The sequence below is a fragment of the Rana temporaria genome, chromosome 9 (assembly GCF_905171775.1).
Source record: "Rana temporaria chromosome 9, aRanTem1.1, whole genome shotgun sequence".
In the NCBI taxonomy this organism is placed as follows: Eukaryota; Metazoa; Chordata; class Amphibia; order Anura; family Ranidae; genus Rana; species Rana temporaria.
The window spans coordinates 66,383,214-66,404,567 of NC_053497.1; the positions used below are offsets into that span (position 1 = coordinate 66,383,214).

At 44.9% G+C, this 21,354-nt stretch overlaps 1 protein-coding gene across 1 annotated transcript in view; it reads left to right on the forward strand.

Annotated features, from left to right (window-relative positions):
* Positions 1-21,354, forward strand: part of STK26 (serine/threonine kinase 26) — a 111,972-nt gene that overhangs the window by 39,447 nt on the left and 51,171 nt on the right. Inside the window, exon 2 of the mRNA XM_040323696.1 lies at positions 16,965-17,195. Coding sequence (XP_040179630.1) covers positions 16,965-17,195 — 231 coding nt within the window. The remainder of the gene's footprint in view (positions 1-16,964; positions 17,196-21,354) is intronic.

Here is a 21,354-nt window from a genome sequence, read left to right on the forward strand (position 1 = left end):
ATTACCCCCTTAGGTTCCACCATGAGTATAACAAGCATGCTTTTACTGCATGTACAGACTGATTTTACTATTGTGGGTTTAGTAACACTTTTAACTGCTTGGCTTAAACTGCTGTCAATTTTTTTTTTTTTTTTTTTTTATATTGCCTTTTCCTGTTGGTAAGTCTCTGTTCTCACAAAGCCTGGCATCAGCCACTCTATGCTTTCACTTTCATTTTTTCTAAAAAAGAAATACAATTAAAATCAATTTACCCTTTAAAAAAAAAAAAAAAAAGGAAGATATTCAAGCCACAAAATGTTGACATTGACAGGAGTAAACATAATACAGACGTTTTCTCCCTTAGTGGGAAACGGTTATGTTAAAGTGGAGTTCCACCCAAAAATGGAACTTCCACTTTTTGTAATCCTCCCCCCTCCGGTGTCACATTTGGAATTTTTAAGGAGGGGAGGGAAGCAGATACCTGTGTAATTACAAAGCCACAAAGCTCTTAATTCACTCCCTGGTCATCTCTCGCCTTGATTACTGCAATTCCCTTCTCATTGGCTTACCGCTGCATACTCTAACCCCCCTTCAATCCATCATGAATGCTGCAGCCAGACTTATCCACCTTACCAACCGCTCTGTCTCTGCTACTCCTCTATGTCAATCCCTCCACTGGCTTCCGCTTGCCCAACTAATTAAATTCAAAATACTAACTATGACCTTCAAAGCCATCCACAATTCTGCCCCCTGCTACATCACTGACCTAGTCTCCAAATACCAACCTAATCGCTCTCTTCGTTCTTCTCAAGACCTCCTGCTCTCTAGCTCTCTCATCACCTCCTCCCATGCTCGTCTACAGGACTTTTCCAGAGCCTCTCCAAGCCTATGGAACTCCTTACCCCAAACTATCCGTCTATCTCCTTCTCTTTTAGCTTTTCGAGGATCCCTGAAAACCCTCCTCTTCAGAGAAGCCTATCCTACCCACACCTAACAACTGTATTTTAACTTTGCCCACCTGATCACCCCCCACATCTACTACCCTCTGTTCCACTTCACCCTCCCTTCTAGATTGTGAGCTCTAACGAGCAGGGCCCTCTGATCATTCCTGTATTGTATTGTAACTATAATGTCTTCCCTGATGTTGTAAAGCGCTGCGTAAACTGTTGGCGCTATATAAATCCTGTATAATAATAATTACAGGTATTTGCTCCCATATCCAGGCCTAGGTCACCTGTGCCACTTCCGCCACCTACTCTGTTCCCCCCTGCTGTGTTCTGGGAGACACACAGGTCCCAGAAGACGGCAGGGATCAGTAAGGACACGCAGCACGACTCGCGCATGCACAGTGGGGAACCAGACAGTGAAGCCGCAAGGCTTCACATCCTGATTCCCTTACCAAGGATGGCGGCAGCAGCTGAGACAGGTTGGCTTTGACTGCCGACATGACGGGCACCCTGGACAGGTAAGTGTCTTAATAAGTCTGCAGCATTTTTGTAGATGCTGGCTTTTTAAAAAAAAAAAAAAAAATTTTTAAGGCAGACCTCCGCTTTTAAGTAAAATTTTGTTGCTTGTGCAAATCTGAAATAATGACATAAGTGTAGTACACATAGATGTAGGGAAACATACAAATACCAACATCAGACTCATTCTAAGACCTGTGGGGTGAGTACAGCATAAGCCCTTGTTCACACCAATGTGATTTGACAGTTCAAAATCGCATGACAAGTTGCACCCTATTTTTGGCAATTGACTTTGAAAAAGGTTCTTGCACTACTTTTCTGCGATTCCATCGATGTCGGAAGATGCAATGAAATTGCCGATTTAAATCGCAAAGATCTGTGACTTTGAAGTAGCACGATTTCAAAGCTGAACAGGTGTAACCAGGGCTGAAAGAATTTAAGGAAGGTGGCAAAAGGGTATGCTGTGTAGGAGACTATAGTCAAGGGTATGCTGTGTAGGAGAATGTAGTCAAGGGTATGCTGTGTAGGAGACTGTAGTCAAGGGTATGCTGTGTAGGAGACTGTAGTCAAGGGTATGCTGTGTAGGAGACTGTAGTCAAGGGTATGCTGTGTAGGAGACTGTAGTCAAGGGTATGCTGTGTAGGAGACTGTAGTCAAGGGTATGCTGTGTAGGAGACTGTAGTCAAGGGTATGCTGTGTAGGAGACTGTAGTCAAGGGTATGCTGTGTAGGAGACTGTAGTCAAGGGTATGCTGTGTAGGAGACTGTAGTCAAGGGTATGCTGTGTAGGAGACTGTAGTCAAGGGTATGCTGTGTAGGAGACTGTACAGGCATACCCCGCTTTACGGACACTCGCGAGTACGGACATGCCCGCGAGTGTACGTAAAGTGTCTCACAAGTACAAATATTCCCGCCCCGTGCACCCGCATTAGACGGAACTGAAGTTCTGAGCACTTAGCCTGCTCAGTTCCAGTGTGCTCTTTCTGTATCCTGGCTGCCTCCCCACCTCCGGTGACATCACATCCCCTCAGGCTTCCCTGTCAGCCACAGAATGCCATCCAGCCTCTCAATAGCAATGTCCTTTGTGCACAACGCGATGTCCGGGGGATGGATTGGAGCGGCCCCCCTTGCATCAGATGAGCTTATTTACATGTGAGTGTTCCCCTGATGCCCCCACTAAAGCCCCTGGCACCCCCACTACAGCCTAGAAGGGAAAAATGGCATTGCTTCACTTTAAGTACATTTTCGTTTTACATCAATGCTCTGGTCCCGTTGTGTACGTAAAAGTGGGGTATGCCTGTAGTCAAGGGTATGCTGTGTAGGAGACTGTAGTCAGGATGCATTCAAATATTTTGAAAAAAGCTTTCCTAAACTCCATTCAGCACAAGGTTTAGGACAGCTTAGACCAGCGATGACTATCTGGCAAGGAATACTCCCCTAAAATCCTATGAGGTGTATCTCGTCCACATGGCTCTGGGGCCAGAGATGGGCGTGGAAAAAAATCGGTGCTGCGGTTGGATGCAGTTTGGCATGCTGAACACCTGTTGGGGGTTGAGCCAATAGGAGGCCATAATGATGGCTGCAGATGTGTAGGAAGAGGGCAATCGCAGGCACCATCAAAAGGTGTTGCCAGGCACGCTGACACTTGAATGCTGGAGCCGAGCGAGTGCTGAATTGACTGTAATTTTGGTTGTGTCTGCATCAGGATCAGTAAGAGGAAAATATACAGAACTCGATGAGAGTATGCTGTGATGTCTGGGGGTGAACATGGGACGCATAAGAAATCATTAAAGGGCTTGTAAAGGTAAACAAAAATTTCCCTAAATAGCTTCCTTTACCTTAGTGCAGTCCACTTACCTCATCCTTCCATTTTTGCTTTTAAATGTCCTTATTTCTTCTGAGAAATCCTCACTTCCTGATCTTCTGTCTGTAACTCCACACAGTAATGTGAGGCTTTCTCCCTGGTGTGGAGTGTCGTGCTCGCCCCCTCCCTTGAACTACTGGAGAGTCAGGACGCTCTCTACGCTGCAGATAGAGAAAGGATCTGTGTGTTGGGTGTCCTAAATCTCCTGTAGTCCAAGGGAGGGGTGAGCATGACACTCCACACCAGGGAGAAAGCCTCACATTACTGTGTGTAGTTACAGACAGAAGAACAGGAAGTGAGGATTTCTCAGAAGAAATAAGGACATTTAAAAGCAAAATGGAAGGATGAGGTAAGTGAAGGAGGACTGCACTAAGGTAAAGGAAGCTATTTAGGGAATTTTTTTTTTTACCTTTACAACCCCTTTAAGCGGTGTCATGATGAGAGTTGGCACTTTGAAATAAAGAAGTTGGTTTTGTGTTGCCGTTTGTGCTCCTGGGCTCACAAGCGTTTGCCATCACTGGCTTGGACCCTTCCCGCTCTTTTTTAGCTAAGCCCCAACCACCAGTCACCAGCCTTGGTGGTAGTTCTTGGCCCCAAATTCAGCAAAGCTGAGCCATTGATGGTAAAGCAAGGCCATGATCAAAGTAGCTTTTCTCGCTAGCAAAAGAACAGAACCATGTTGTACCAAATTTTTAACCAGCACTTTTATCTAGACCAAAAATAAATTCTGAACGGATGTCAGGTTCTGGTTTACATGCAACTTGTAAATTGTCTGCTATAGCATGCAGTAGGCAACCTGCTTTGAGCCCTTTTGAATGGTATACCTTGCAGGCTTTATCTCCTGGCACAAGGCCAATGTCCATAAAGCTCAATATATATTTCAGCCGGTTTCTTTTTTTGTTCATAAATATGTTATGTACATCAGTTGATAAATGGGCAGCTCTGGTAACTGTTAAGTCCTGTTTTTATCTATGGTAATTGTAAAAGCAGATCTTCAATTATGATCACATGCCTCTGTTGCTGCAGTCATTTATTACACATTTTACCTTTCTGGTTCCTAAAATGACAAAAGTATTGAAAATGAAGAAGAGACTGCAGATTTTTTGTAGCTACTGCATTGCTGCAGCAACATGACATCTAGCACTGCCTGTCGTATCTAAGCTCATGCCAAATGTTTACAGTTTCTAGATAGGAACTAGACTTTCGTTTTAAAGCTTAGATTCTGCGGTCAGCGATGGAGGGTGTGTCAAAGCAAACGGGTCTGTTCAGAACTGATAATGCCTGCTGTAAGCTAAAGGTAAATAAAACGTATCCAGTATGACCCTGACACACCCTAAGCAGCAGCACAACACTTTTAATATGCATAGCTGTATGTTCTATAAGTAGAAAAACTGCAGTCCTCTACCCCACCCTATGTGATTAGTAGCAGTCAAAGTGGTTGTAAATGATCACCTTGTAAAACAACCCATTCAGTGTTAAAATAGAAATGAAAACATTTTGTATAGATATAAAAAATGCAAGTAATCACATTCCCTCTGTTCTTAGCTGCATATAAGCTGGGTGGGGGAGAGGGAGAAACGGCAGCACACTGAGCTTCCCAGTGACAGGCTATGCAGGGTGGGGGGGTATCAGGACAAGTGGAGGTGAGCACACACAGTTGCCAGCATGGATAGAAAGCTGACCATGGTGTGTTCTCAAGCTTGGTGTGGTCAGTTTTTAATAGGAAGGCAGTGGGGCTGTCAGGAACATCAGGGATTTCACACACATTAAGCAATTCAAAGAAAATGGGATACTTTATCATTCAAGCGCATGGTACAGCAGGCTCGTATCAGGAATATGAAATGTTGGGAAAACAAACGCTTTAACACATACAGTTGTGCTCATAAGTTTACATACCCTGGCAGAATTTTATGATTTCTTGGCCATTTTTCAGAGAATAGGAACGATGACACTTTTCTTTCAATCATGGTTGGGGTTTGGCTGAAGCCATTTATTTATCAATCGACTATATTTACTCTTTAAATCAAAATCGCAGAAAAAACAAACTACCCAAATGACCCTGATCAAAAGTTTACATACCCTGGTGATTTTGGCCTGATAACATGCACAAGTTGACACAAAGGGATTTGAATGGCTATTAAAGGTAACCATCCTCACCAATGTGTTTCGAGACAGTTTGAAAGATGCAAGGGTTTGTCAGGAGTCCAGAAACAATGGTACGTTTTTTTTTGTTTGGGTACAGCATTGCATGACCGCGCAATTGTAATTCAAAGTGCGACAGTGCTGAAAATTTACCTGGGCAGGAAGGGGGTGAAAGTGTCCTCTATTGAAGTTATGTGTATATAGGGAAAATTTCAAAATTACCTCAGATGGCAAACGGGTAAAGGTGCCATTGAAAGTGCCTTCTTGTATCTATTTTGATAAGTGCAAAAAAATGTTCTGTAAGAAATCCACTGAGCTCCTATTTTCCTGTGGACTGCAATTTTAGGCCCCATTCACACATGGTGGACGGAATCCAAATTGTGTGGCAATTGCTGCAGAATGTGCGATGCACGTTTTGGGTGCCATTCAATTTAAAATGGCAAATTAAATGTGGTGAAATTTTGCCCCATGTGAATGAGGCCTAAAGGAAAAAAGCCTGAAATGCGGCCGCCTCATCCAAGGACTGATCAGATGCAATATGTTGTATTTTGTGCGTGGGTTCAGATGCACTTTTTAAGTTGCTATTTTAATGACATTCTATGCAAGTATGGTAATTTATACTATTTAAAAAATTTTATTCCAACTGTGTGCAGGTTTTTTTGTTTTTTGTTTTTGGACTGGACACTGAACATCTTTATCATGCCACACTAAGCTATTGGTGTAGTTTTAGCTGTTCGGAGTCTGGGTGAAACCAGTCACATGCTGCTTTTTTGTTTTTCCAACTACTTTTAATAATAATTTTTAATTATGGCAAAATAAAAGTCTGTACATTTTGTGCTGGTTTATTTTTGTATAGTAAGTGTCAGTGTTCCTGTGTACAAAATAGAGTGCAGTGTGCCATACATGTGCTGTGTAGGACCTGTAAGTATATGTTTGTGTAGTATAGTGTGAGGATAGCTCCTGAATGTATGGTCATGTTTTACTGCTACTTACTGATATTAGACCAGTGTTTCTCAACTTCAGTCCTTAAGGCGACCCAACAGGTCATGTTTTCAGGCTTTCCATTATTTTAGACAGGTGATTTGATCAGTTTCACTGCCTTGGTAATTACCACAGCTGTTTCATCTGAGGGAAATCCTAAAAACATGACCTGTTGGGGGCACCTTGAGGACTGGAGTTGAGAAACTCTGTTTAAGACCAATTTGGTCAGTCCTTGTGGAGTGGTTAACCACTTGCCAACCAGGTGGATCGGCTGCGCTCATTGCTGTAGGTTTACATCGGTTTGTGCACTAGGTTCTGTCTGTGGATGCACGCTGATTGGCCAGCGGCTGCCCGCCATCGTTCCCCACAGAACAGGGATGTGCTGACGTAAACAAGGAAGATCTACGTTCTGACGGTGGATTACGCAGAGATATGCAGGAAGATGGATCTCTGTGTTATCCCAGGCAGCCCATTCCCCCATACAGTTGGTAAACACACCCAGGAAAAAGGTTAACCCCTAGAACACCCCTGATGTTAATCCCTTTCTTGCCAGTGTCATTAATACAATGTCGGTGCATATTTTTAGCACTGATAATGGTGGTAATGTCACTGGTTCCCAAAAAACTCTCAAATGTCAGTTGGGTGTCCGATCTGTCCACCGCAATGTTGCAATCCCGCTAAAAATCACTGTGCTTGCATGCAAAGGTGAATGCGTGCGGGAGCGATGCGCACAAACGGCAATCGTCCCACACATGAGGTAACATTGCAATTGTTTGATCATGGCCAGTATTTCTGGCACCAGACCTTCTGTGTGAATTTAAAGTGGCATGCTGTAAAGGCTTTGAAAGCATTGCCTATGGTTGGCAAACTTTGTCGCTGCTGCACGTGCACGGGCATGCAAAATTTTAAAGGTGTGGCATTTTTTCTATTTTACCAAAAGTTTTTTTTTTTTTGCATTTAAAACTCCAGAGTGTATTTTCTCAAATTATTGTGTTTAAAAAAACGCTGCGCTAATACTGTGTGACATAAAGAAAAATCCAAAACCCACCAACTTATTCTGTAGGGCCTCTGCTTTAATAAAAAAAATATATGTTTAGGGGTTCTAAGTAATGTTCTAGCAAAAAAAAAATGTAACAAAGTGCCAGAAAAAGCCTGGTCCTTGAAGTGTTGCTTACCCCACAACAGTAAAATCGGTCTGTACATGCAGTAAAGCATGCTTGTGGAACTTAAGGTGTTACATCTCTGCATTGTTTCCGTCTTCTCTGATCCTCCTTCTACTGATCCTCCTTCCACAATCCCCAAACCATCTCCTGATAGTACAGAGCCTTCAGGGCACTCTGCACATGCTCAGTTTGGTGTGTATTGCTAGAGCATTTTTCTTTATCGTACATCACGGGACACAGAGCGGCATTCATTACTATATGGGTTATATGGAGTACCTTCAGGTGTAGACACTGGCAATCTCAAACAGGAAATGCCCCTCCCTATATAACCCCCTCCCATAGGAGGAGTACCTCAGTTTTTACGCCAGTGTCTTAGGTGTTAGTCATGGTTTAGCTTGCCTCCGCATCCTTGGGATTAGGTGAGCTACCGGTTCTGTCCAAAAAAGCCTCAGCGCTAAAGTGGTCAGTAACCGGACCCCAAACCCTTGGGGTATAGCCCATAATGCTTTTCTTTTTAGAGAGCTGGACCCTGGGCCCAGAACTTAGAAACCTTTGCGTACCTAAAGTTTTCTGTTGCCAGGGTGCTATATGGGCCCAGGACAGTGGATCCTTCATAGGAACCCAGGGCCTGAAGGTCTAGACATCCCCACGGAGATGGGGGAAGATTGGGCCTCTTGCTTGGCAAAGTCCTGCGGCATGGAGCAGGTAAGTGAGGGGAAACTTGCGGAACTTGGTTCTTAGCAGGTTTTTTTCTGGGGGGTCACAGGGGACATGCCTAAAGTTATGCACTGCATCTGGCAAACTAGTCACATATCATAAAGATAGGATGGCTCTCTATGTATTATTCCCCATAAGATGTGACCTCCCTTGTAGTGTTGGAAAAGCATTGAGTGGGGCCTGTGTTATATAAAAATATATGTGTGTGTCAGAGAGCTTTGCTTACCTGCAGGCCTCCAGGCGATGCTCCATTCAGTCTTCCTCCTCAGAGCCTGCAAGCAGGCAAAACGCTGGCCTCCTCATGGTTCCAGGCTGCAGTTTGCTGGAACAGAGAGGTCCCTTCCTCCCAAAATCCCCCCCCCCCTCCCCCTGTCGGGAGGGGCATTTCCTGTTTGAGGTTGCTGGGGGGGAAGGGCGGGTCAGTGGCTTAAAGGAAGGGGCGGCCCTTCCTTGTTTGTTCCATCAATACTTTGGAACTGAGGAGAAAGACCAGAGCGGTAGCACGGGGCGCCGAGGACACACAGTGGCCAGAAAGGATATTGCAGTCTTCAGAGGACTGTTTTGTCAAGCCTAGAAATAGGCTGTTTCTTTTCCATCTCATAGTTTTTCTTTGCAATACTACTCAGGGGGACAGAATGTTTTTTCTTTCCTGGATTTGAAACAAAAACGAAAAAAAAAAAAAAAAGTCATCTAGGGGAGAGGAAGCATTTTTTTTTATCCCCCAAACAGGTGTTTGGACAATTAACTTTTATAGTTCCAAATACCAATAGGTAGCAGGTGTACCTCGGTATTGTACCATGGTATGCCGCTGTTTTCCCTACAGGGAGCCTTGGGGCCATCGGGATCTGGGGCTGGAGCTGACGCGGGTCAGTCCAACCCTAAGATGGTCACGGAGGAGGTATTACTCACCTCTTTAAAAGAGAGGCAGAAAAGCATGGGAAAAATGATATCCGCAGCTATGCGGGGCAGTAAGCGGAATAGATCTCCGTCGCCCGAGCGCGGACCCTCAGAAGAGGAGGTCCTTTCCTCAGGGGAATTGGACGACCTCTTGGACACGGACCAAGTAGGTTCAGGGATCGAAGACCCGGATACAGAGGAGTCTGGGGCAGTCTCCCTGAGGGAGAGCTGGTGGATTCAAGGATTGTCGGACTTGGTCCATAGGACATTCAACTTGCCAGTACCAGATCTCCAGGTATCGACGGTTTCAGCTTTGGGCTCACTGAGGGCGCCTCAAAGCAATGCTGTGTTTCCGATCCATCCTCTATTAGAGGGAATTTTGTTCCAAGATTGGAACAAGCCAGATAAGATCTTCTTACCACCTAAAAGGTTCTCTGTCCTATATCCTATGGAAGAAAAATTTTCCAAAAGATGGGCTACTCCTGCAGTGGACGCAGCCATCTCATGTGTTAACAGATCGTTAACATGCCCTGTAGAAAACATACAGGTGTTCAAGGATCCAGTTGATAAGCGCTTGGAAGCACTACTTAAGAACTCCTTCACTACTGCAGGGGCAGTAGTACAGCCAGCTGTGGCTGCGATTGGGGTCGCTCAAGCATTATCGGATCAATTTAAGCAGATGCTTAAACTTATTCCGGCCCAGCAGGCAGAAAAATTTTCGGATGTCCCTAAGGCCATATGTTTTACGGTAGACGCAATCAAGGATTCTATCCAGCAAGCGTCACGTTTATCGTTATCCCTTATCCATATGAGAAGACTCTTATGGTTAAAAAGCTGGGAGGCTGAGCCCCCATGCAAGAAGCTCCTGGTAGGGTTCCCCTTCCATGGAGGACGACTCTTCGGAGAAGACCTAGATAAATACATTCAGACCATTTCAAACGGCAAGAGTACTCTCTTGCCAACTAAGAAGAAGGTTCAGGGACCTGCGTTTAAACGACAGTATTCCCCTGGGCAGGGGCCCTCTAATGCCAAGCAGTATCGACGGCCTCCTGCAAAAGCAAACTTCGGCTTCAACAGCAGATCACAAGGACAGGCTGTTAGAGGCAAAAGGCAGTGGTTTCGCAAACCAGCAAGACCAGCCCCCAAGCCAACCTTATGAAGGGGCGCCCCCACCCACGAAGGTGGGGGGAAGGCTGCGACTCTTTTCAGAGATTTGGGAAGCCAGCATTCCCGACGAGTGGGTACGGTCTTCCGTGGCCACAGGCTACAAATTAGATTTCCTAAGGTTTCCTCCTCCTCATTTCCAGAAGTCGAGGATTCCAAACGATCCGGAAAAGGGAGCCGCATTAAGATCGGCATTAGATCATCTACTTTCCCAGGAAGTAATAGTAGAGGTACCAGTCCTGGAACAGGGGCTGGGTTTCTACTCCAACCTATTCATCATCCCAAAATCCAATGGAGATGTCAGGCCAATTTTGGACCTAAAGATGGTAAATGCATATCTAAAGATCCGCTCATTTCGGATGGAATCCGTGCGGTCAGCAGCTGCCACACTCCAGAAGGACGACTTCATGGCGTCCATAGACATAAAGGATGCCTACCTTCATGTTCCAATTTCTCAGCCACATCAAAGATATCTACGCTTCATGGTGGCTTCGCGTCACTTCCAATTCGTGGCGCTTCCCTTCGGGTTGGCTACGGCCCCCCGGGTGTTCACGAAGGTCCTAGCTCCAATCCTAGCCAAACTAAGGATCCAAGGGGTCACGATCCTAGCATACCTGGACGACCTCCTAGTCATAGATCACTCGTCTCCCGGCTTGGAGCGAGCAGTGGCCCTCACGGTCCAATACCTCGAGAGGTTCGGCTGGGTCCTAAATCGAGAAAAGTCAGCTTTCCAGCCCACAAAGCAGTTGGAATATCTCGGCATGAGATTAGACACAGAACAACAAGGAGTGTTCCTACCTCCTGAGGAAGGTAAAAGCCATCAAGGAATTAATCCTACTGGTTCTAAGCAAGAAAGAACCGACTATTCGCCTATGTATGAGGTTACTAGGCAAGATGGTGGCCACATTCGAGGCGGTACCATACGCCCAGAGCCACACTCGCATCCTACAGGCAGCCATCCTGTCAGCATGGAGCAGAAGGCCACAGGCCTTGGATATCCCGTTGCCGCTCTCATCAAGAGTCCGACAAAGTCTGTGTTGGTGGTTAGACCCTCAGAATCTACTGAAGGGGAGGTCTTTCAGCCCAGTGGCTTGGAAGATAGTGACCACAGACGCCAGCCTGACGGGCTGGGGAGCAATTTTGGATGGTTGCACTCGCCAAGGTACTTGGGCAAAGCCAGAGAAGCAGTTGCCCATCAACATCTTGGAGCTCAGAGCTGCTCGACTAGCCCTCAGGGCTTGGATGTCAAAATTGCAGGGGTTCCCGGTGAGAATTCAATCAGACAATGCCACGGCCGTGGCACACATAAATCACCAAGGGGGAACCAGGAGTCAAGCCGCTCAGAGAGAGGTGAGCTTGATTCTTCTATGGGCAGAGGCTCATGTGCCCTGCATATCGGCAATATTCATTCCAGGAGTGGACAACTTTCAGGCGGACTTCTTAAGCCGCCAGACTCTATGGCCGGGGGAATGGTCTCTGCATCCACTAGTCTTTCAAGCACTCTGCCAAAGATGGGGAGTGCCGGACGTGGATATCATGGCATCGAGACTCAACAAGAAACTAGACAGGTTCATGTCCCGCTCAAGGGATCCGATGGCCTGCGGAACCGATGCGTTGGTTTGCCCTTGGCATCAGTTCAAACTTCTTTATGCGTTTCCCCCGCTCCAGTTACTACCCCGCCTGCTGCGCAGGATCCGGGTGGAGCACATACCAGTCATCCTGGTAGCTCCAGCATGGCCCAGAAGGGCATGGTACTCACTAATCTTAAGGATGGTAGTGGGAGACCCTTGGACTCTTCCTCTACGGCCAGACCTGCTATCGCAAGGTCCGATCCTCCACCCTGCCTTACGGCATCTAAATTTGACGGCCTGGAAGCTGAATCCCTGATTCTCAGGGGTAGAGGTCTGTCTCAGAAAGTAATCTCTACCCTAATCAGAGCCAGGAAACCGGTCTCTAGGGTGATTTATTACAGGGTCTGGAAGGCCTATGTAGGCTGGTGTGAGTCCAAGCGATGGCTTTCTCGCAAATTTACCATCGATAGAGTATTAAGTTTTCTCCAGCTAGGAGTGGATAAAGGATTGGCATTAAGCACAATCAAAGGACAGATTTCTGCTCTGTCAGTGTGGTTTCAGCGGCCGCTGGCCACCCACTCGCTGGTTAAGACCTTCCTTCAAGGGGTCTTACGTATTAGACCTCCAGTTAAATCCCCGCTTTGTCCGTGGGATTTAAATCTTGTTCTGTCAAGTTTACAGAAACAACCGTTTGAGCCGTTGGCTGATATTCCTTTGGTTCTACTGACAAGGAAGTTAGTATTTTTGGTTGCCATAGTTTCCGCAAGAAGAGTTTCGGAGCTGGCAGCCTTATCCTGTAAGGAACCATATCTTGTTTTTCATAAGGACAGGGTCGTTCTCCGCCCTCATCCTTCCTTCCTTCCGAAGGTCATATCCAGTTTTCATTTGAACCAGGATTTGGTATTACCATCCTTCTTCCCTAAACCTACTTCCAGAAAGGAAGGGTTGCTGCATACCTTGGATATTGTCAGGGCCATGAAGGCCTATCTTAAAGCTACAAAGAAGATCCGGAAGACAGATGTGCTGTTCATTCTACCGGATGGGCCCAAGAAGGGGCAGGCAGCTGCAAAGTCCACCATTTCTAGGTGGATTAAGCAATTAATCACTCAGGCCTACGGCTTGAAAGGGTTGCCTCCTCCAGTATCATTAAAGGCTCATTCTACTAGAGCCATGGGCGCCTCCTGGGCAGCACACCACCAGATCTCTATGGCTCAAGTTTGCAAGGCGGCAACCTGGTCTTCTGTCCACACGTTTACAAAATTCTACAAGTTGGACGTAAGAAGGAATACTGATACTGCCTTCGGGCAGGCAATGCTGCAGGCTGCAGTTTGAGACCCTCGGATTCCGGGGGCTCCTCTTGTTCGAGTTAAATTTAAAAATTTTATTTTTCTCAACTAAGTTGGATTTATTATGATTTGAGTATATCTCTAAATTAAATCCTTTTGTCTTGGAGATGTTCTCCCTCCCCTCATTGTAAGCATTGCTTTGGGACATCCCATATAGTAATGAATGCCGCTCTGTGTCCCGTGATGTACGATAAAGAAAAAGAGATTTTTAATACAGCTTACCTGTAAAATCTTTTTCTTGGAGTACATCACGGGACACAGAGCTCCCACCCCTCTTTTTTGAGGACCATTTTGGGAGGCATACTGCTTGCTACAAAACTGAGGTACTCCTCCTATGGGAGGGGGTTATATAGGGAGGGGCATTTCCTGTTTGAGATTGCCAGTGTCTACACCTGAAGGTACTCCATATAACCCATATAGTAATGAATGCCGCTCTGTGTCCCGTGATGTACTCCAAGAAAAAGATTTTACAGGTAAGCTGTATTAAAAATCTCTTTTTTTTTCTTGGGAGGGTGCATGTAAACAGCAATCGGCACTGTCGGATACAGGGCCATAGGACAATCGGGGTAAAATGAAAGAAGCACCTACAAGCTTTAACCAGACACTGATAGAAGTCACAAAACTGCTCAAACTAGTGATGAGAAAAGATATTTAGCAGTTTATTTACTTAAAACGGATATAGTGAATGCGGGGTCCTGGGTTTAGTAACAATTTAAGTGGCTAAAATATTTGCATAGTGGCTTGTATTGCACAATAATTTGAGTTTGTGGCTATTTGCTTTTATAAGCATTTTTACAAAACATTCCCCTCTGCTCATTATTTACTGTAATCCTAGTACACTTGAAAACAACAAACGCGGCTTAAAGCCCCGTACACATGGGGTAACTGTCGGGCAGCATCGGCCAGTTCCATAGAAACCTTTGGCCGGTGTACTGCAGCCGGTCCGACAGTTGTTCGGCCGGCTTCTGTCATAGGGGCATGACTGAAAAAGGTCTGTCGGAGTTCTCGGCCCATGAAAACATGGCTGAATTTAAACCGGGCAGAAGGGACACAACTGCGAGACTCATTCGCACCATTTGCGTTGAGATGTGCTGGTAGTCTAGAGGGGAAAGAGTGCTTGGCTTTTTTTTTTTTTTGGCGCAAATTACACTGCAATGCAGCTGCAGTGAATATGAAATTCATTAAATAAATGTCACTTGTAACATTTTGATAATTTTATAATCCAAAAAATAAGTGTGACACACCGGCATCAATGCTTCAACGCTGTATCCTCCCAGCAGCGGTGCAATCTGCGTTTCTTCTATTGTGAATCAGCCCTGTACAGAAATTAAAGTGTAAGATACAAATATAAAGGAGTAAATGGAGATCACACAGCAGATGTTACAAATATAAAACTGTGTAGGCAGGCTTGTGCTTTTTTTTTTTTTTTTTTTTTTTTTTTATTCAGAAAAAAATATTTCCTTATACAGAGTAGCATACATAAATCTATTAAGGCCCCTTTCACGCTTGTGCGAAGTCGCATGACAAGTCGTACCCCATGATTTCCAATGAGTACCATTCTTATCTGCAAATTCAAGTCGCAACAACTTCAAAGTAGTCCCATTACTTCTTTGGTCCGACTTTGATGCGAGTTACTTAAGCATTTTCTAAAATCGCAGCCGTAAAATCGCAGCACTATTGCGTGACTTTAAAGTCACGGTAGTGTGAAAGGGGCCTGAGCATTACTGGCCTTTGTCATGCCACTATAAACCTTGCATATGCTGTATAAAGGTATTTCAAAGGCAGTCATTAGCTGCTAAATGTTCTTCCATTTCAGACTTTACTTCTGACCTCTCTTGACCTGCGCAAGCTTTATAGGTTTTTAACTGTGTCTCTGGTTGACAGCAGGGGTCAGACACTGTTATGCGCTGTGCTTTTGTATCAATCTCCATGGCATTAATTCACTACCAGACTCTTGGCACTTGACCATATTTTCTATTGAGATAGGGCCTCTTTCAATATTTGATAGTATGGAAAAAAAAATAATCTGTGGTCCAGTGCTTCACATGTGCAGTCACTTTTAGATAATCAGTTGCTAAGGATTATGGGATTAGACTGGTGGCATATGGAATGCAGGTTTTTCCTGATCAGCAAGCCAGAAGTAAATGCTTTAATATTTAACATGCAAACTCATCAATTTTTATATTGAGCTCCTTCTTTTTTTTTTTTTTTTTTTTTTTTTTTTATTCTATACTTTAGGATAAGTAAAACATTCCATAGATTTTTAAATTCTTATGCAAACATATTATCTTTATTGGGCTTTAAAAATGCATAAAAGAAAATATGGCATTTATCCAAGGCAACCAATCTTGGTTACTTTCAGTTTCTAACTCTTTGGGTAGGTCAGTAATGGGGAGAAGTTAAAGGGGTTGTAAAGTCTCATGGTTTTTCACCTTTAAAGCAGAGCTCCACCCTAAAGTGGAACTCCCGCTGATCAGAACCCTCCCCCTGATTGGAAACTCCCCCCCCTCCCCCCCTTTCGGTGTCACATTTGACACCTTTCAGGGGGGTGCAGATACCTGTCTAAAGACAGGTATTTGCACCCACTTCCGGCCACACAGTCTCAGGCAGACTGCGGGCATGACGTTGCCTAGCGCCCCCCCCCCCCCCCCCCCGTGTTGTGTTCTGGGAACACTCTGCTTCCAGTACACAGCGGGAGCCAATCGGCAGGCGTAGCGCAAATCGCGCCGTAGGGGACCTGGCAGTGAAGCCGGAACACTTCACTTCCTGGTTCCCTCACCGAGGATGGTGGGGGGGGGGGCAGCAGAGTAACGAGCGATCGCTCGTCCTCTGCTGCGGATGGCGCTGGACTCCAGGACAGGTAAGTGTCCTAATATTAAAGGTCAGCAGCTGCAGTATTTGTAGCTGCTGGCTTTTAATATTTTTTTTTCAGCGGACATCCACTTTAATGTATCCTATGCATTAAGGTGAAAAACCACCTGTGCTGCAGCTGTCCCCCAGAGCCCCCCCCCCCTCTTTTCTCTTCCGTTCATGGACGGACACAGCATCCTTTGATAGTAGGGTTATGCACCTTCCTTCCAGGAGAGTTTAAACTCTCCTGGAAGGAAGGTGCATAACCCTACTGTCAAAGGATGCTGTGTCCGTCCATGAACTCAGAGAAATGGATTTTACGGTGAGTACAAAAATCCTGTTTTTTTTCTTAAGTGGGTGGGTAGGGACAAAGACCAGAGGTATTGCTGGGAGGTCGGTAAGGGTCAGACTAGAGTGACACAGGGCAGTGGTTGAGATACTGCACCTATATGAGCGGGGAAAAATAAATCCGGTCAACAGCTATGTAACATAAGAGCCTACCTGATTGGATACAGATTGGCCCTTAACCCTTACCAAAGCCTATATGTTAGTTTTGTCAATTTCGTTTTAGTGTGTCACATTCATATGTTGCTGGAAGGTTCCTCTGGGCTGCCTGCAGTATCCTTCAGCCCTTGGGACAGTGTGTGTGTGTGTGTGTGTGTGTGTGTGTGTGTGTGTGTGTGTGTGAATCTGTTACAACGGCAATTTTCTCTAAACCAGGGTGCAGCTTATGCTTTAGACTTGTGTAGAAATTGTCATGTAATATACAGGGAGCCCATTGAAAATCTTACGTTTTTAACGCTGATTCTTTTATTTTTTTTCTTCTAGAACCACCGGGCCGATCCAGAAGAGTTGTTCACAAAACTGGAACGCATTGGAAAGGGGTCCTTTGGAGAAGTTTTTAAGGGTATTGATAACCGGACTCAGCATGTGGTTGCTATAAAAATCATAGATCTGGAAGAAGCAGAGGATGAAATAGAAGACATACAACAAGAAATAACTGTTCTTAGTCAGTGTGACAGCCCCTTTGTGACAAAGTACTATGGATCCTATCTCAAGGTACATTATGGTGCAGGAGACTTAACAATCTTCCCACAATAGGTGGTGTGCTGCGATCTCCAAATATAAATGGTACTGTTTATCCCAGGAGTTGTGCAATTTGACGTAATCAATGTTTCCATCTGGTGCTGTTTATTTCATGAGGCCCACTTTAGTGATAGTGGGGTCCTGGAATCTGGTTAAATGCCTCCCTGGAGTATTTTTAAACATTACTACATGCTTGTACATGTCTGTAAACAAGAGGCTATCTAAATCTTCCTATGTGACTATGGCATGGAGCCCATCAAATCACTTCTAAGAAGTGAATAATTGTCCAAAGGGTCTGATTTTATAAAACGTGGCAAGATAAATTTGTAAGGTTGAATCTTCATTTTCATATTTGAAAAAGGTTTTTGTGGTTGGTTTCCTTCATTTTCATAAGCTGTCAAAGAAAAGGCCTCATTGCATCCTGTTGTATCAGTATATTTTAGTAAGTGGTTATCCTTGGGGTGTATTGCATTTCATTCCAAGATTTGTCCAGTTTATTGGAGAAAGGATGGTGATTTGGTAGCAAGCTGCTGTCAGTCTGTTGGTAATGATCTGATATGAGCCAATCCTCACTATAAATGGGTTCATGTGCCCCTGCAGTTACTAGCGTTATTTTTGTCATCCAGATTCTTGTTTAAGTCAGTTCTGACACGCACCCCCCTATCATTCCACTTTTAAGTGTGTTCAAGTCAAAAATTGGTAAGCGGTGCACATTGCTTTGTTGGGGGAGGGGTAGGTTTTGCTTGGGGGCGGGGGGGGTGTTGAAGATGTCGTTTGTGTATTCACAAGATTAAGGTGAAAACGTTTTGTTTAGGCATTTTGTGTTGGCCAAGTGACTTTTATGTTAGGTGGTTGTGTGGTGTTTGTTTTTTCCCTCTCTATTTCCAGGAATAATGGAATTGCCTGGTAAAAACCTCCTGTAGTTGCCCATTAATACCAGTATAGAGTGGAACTACACCATCTGAGCACCACAAAGCAAAAACGCCATTTCATTTATTTTTAATGTTCAAAGCAAACTCCCTCATCCCTCCATGTCTTTATGCTTTATTTTGTTAAGAAATTGCTTTGAAAAACGCACGCTAGCATTACTGGCTGTGGCCATCCTGAGTAAGGCTGCATTCACACCTAGGCGTACAAAATCGCTGCGTTTTGTCCCGCGAATTGCGGCGACAAATTGTGGCGTTTTGTACCGTGATTTGCGGCGACAAAACGCTGCGATTGTGAATACAGCCTCACCCCCTCTATGGAGATGGTTCACATCTCCTATGCCGAAAGCCGCCTGAAAAAAAGGTCCAGGACTTTTTTTCAGGTGTACGGCGTTCGGCGTGGAGATGTGAACCATCTCCATAGAGGGCAATGTGTTTTCATCCCTCCAGCGTCTCGGGGCTGCTGCGGCGTCACACTACAGGCGACCAAACGCCTAGGTGTGAATGGGGGCTAAAAGCAGATACATGCAGCACTTTCTGGAATTCACCTGTCCTTATCCCAAGCATGCATGCAGGAGAGTGCGCTAAGTTGAGAACACATAGCGTAGTATTTTACCAAGATTTTAATAAAATGTGAAAATTGCACTTGCAATTTTTAGGGAATTATACAGCATGTGTTAAACAGCAGGTCCAAGCGGTCAGGCTGACTTGCAGAATAAAGTCACGCATGAGGCCCTCTAAAACGCCTTTCTCTAACAACGTCACCTGGGGATGTGAGGCTCAGTAACACTGAATACATAATATATTATAAATATATACAATTAATAAATATATAGAGGCCTATCTAATGTCTTTTCTGCCCAAGCTATCTTAAAAGAGAAGTATGGGTTTTATTTATTTTTTTGATTCATACTTTCCTCGGTGGATGGAGCATCAGACCGATACTCCATCTGTCCCCTGCCATCTCTGCACTGAGAACTGAGCCCCCGAACACCGCCAATGGCTTGGTTCTCACTCCTCCCCAAGAGGAAAGCTGCTGACTGTCAGTCAGCGTCTTTCCCCTCTGCTTCTCCATGCTCACTGGAGCGCTGAGCGTTGGAGTGGCGGGCAGAGGCTGTTTTCAATCATGACAGCTGGTGGATCCCGACTTGTAAGTTGTGATGACGCGATGCCCCGACTGATGGCAGTGACATCAGCGGAGAGCAGATTAAGACCGCTTTCCGCTGAAAACGGGTCACAGGAGTGCAAAAATGAATTGCACTCCTGTGACCCAGAGGAGAAGCCCAGCCTAAAAAGCTCAGGCTGGACCTCTCCTTTTTAACCCCTTTGCGCCGAGCGTACGTACATATGCGTCCTCGGCTTTCGGGGATTATACCGGGATGATGCCCACAGTGGAGGTCTCTATTGAACATCTCTGAGCTGTCATTCCTTGCCGAATTTCAGCTTTTATGACCCCTAGACTGAAAAGCTAGGGGTCCATTATATGTGGTGAGGGGTGTGTCGCACCACGGAGTGAAAGTTTGGAGCACAAGAACACTTTTTTTTTTTTTTTATTGGGTTGCAATATTTATTAACATGATTTTTGATCAATTGTTTTCACATTGGATAATTTTATATTTTTGCACTATTGCGAGCGATTATAAGCATTTACATTTAACGGTTTAGAAGTATTGGGGGGGGGGGGGGGCAGACTTTTAAGCCCCACACACACTATTAGATTTTCTGCAGATTTTTGTCTCCAGATTTACCAAAACCATGTGGAGCAAGGGCCTGCCTGATTGCATACAAATTGAAACTCTTAAGGCTTAAGGTTTGACTTCATATTATATAGTTTTGGTAAATCTGAAGACAAAAATCTGCAGAAAATCTAATGGTGTGTATGGGCCTTTAAATGGGAAGCTTGCATCCATGTATCACCTGCAATATACCTTTCATTTTTGGCCATCTTTCTTGGGCGTCATGGATAGTTTCATAGCATTCAGAAGGCTACATATGGGCTTCCATGACCAAATGTTTCATACAGCAAGAAAAAACAGACATTTAAAAAACTAGCATTCCCGCTCACAATTTTTAAAGTGCGATTTAAATGTTTCTGCATGTCACGCATAGGGCAGCCCATTCACTTCAGTGGGCTGCCATATGCATGATTTTCACCCAAAAAGAAGCTCCTTCTCCTTTTTATGGGTGATGAGCTTCATGATGACTGTTTGGGGTTGCCTTTAAGAATAATGGCACCTAAATTTACGATTTTTAATTTACAGGCAGAATTGCAGCTATTCTGTCGCTTTCAATTTGCCAAGTGTGAATGGGGCCTAAGGGCCCATTCACACCTGAGCGTTTTCAGCTCTTAAAATGCTCCTCTCAAAAGTTCCAAAACATCCAACAAGCAAAATCCCATTCTTTTAAATGGCCCATGTTCACATCTGAGCGTTTTGGCACCTGAAGCTCAAAGTATATGGGCTTCTTTTAGGCAGATTATAGGTATCGTTCTGCTTTTTTACATTGGTGACCTTTTTGACCTGTACAAAATCACTGTAAATTTGTGACTTTCTGCCTGAAAACGATACGCTCAGGTGTGAATGCAGTAAGGCCCCTTTCACACGTGCGGACCGTATGTCCGCTTTTTCATCCATCCATTTGCGGATTTTAAAAAGGGACATACATTGGTCCCTATAAGATTGCGGGTGTCAGCGGATGAACATGAACATCCACTGACACCTGAACTTGTCCGCCTCCGCAAAGATCCGATTTTGCAGACGGAAGAAAACCCTATTTTTTCTCTTCCGTCTGCAGAGCGGATCGGATGAATACGGACATACGGGGAGAGCGGAGAAAAGACAGGGCGGTCCCTGCACCGTGTGTGGGGACCGCCCTGTCATCTGCTGGCTCAGCGGGGATCAACGGAGCGATCCCCGCTGAGCATACGGAGGCGGATCATTACTGATCCGCCCCGTGTGAAAGGGGCCTTAGTGTTTACATTAGATGTAGTGCTGTATGGACTGTTTTTATTGCATTTTTTTTTTGGCCAAACAGGGTCCTTTTCATAAACATAGGCAGATTCTCACCTTTTTTATATCTCATGCATTTTACTGCTTGAAAATCTATTTCCTGTAGCGATCATATTTTTCCTATGTGGCAGCTTGACCCAATAAAAAATACTCTCCAGGCCCTTTCACACCTTTGTGTTTGTATGGCTATGTGTGCAT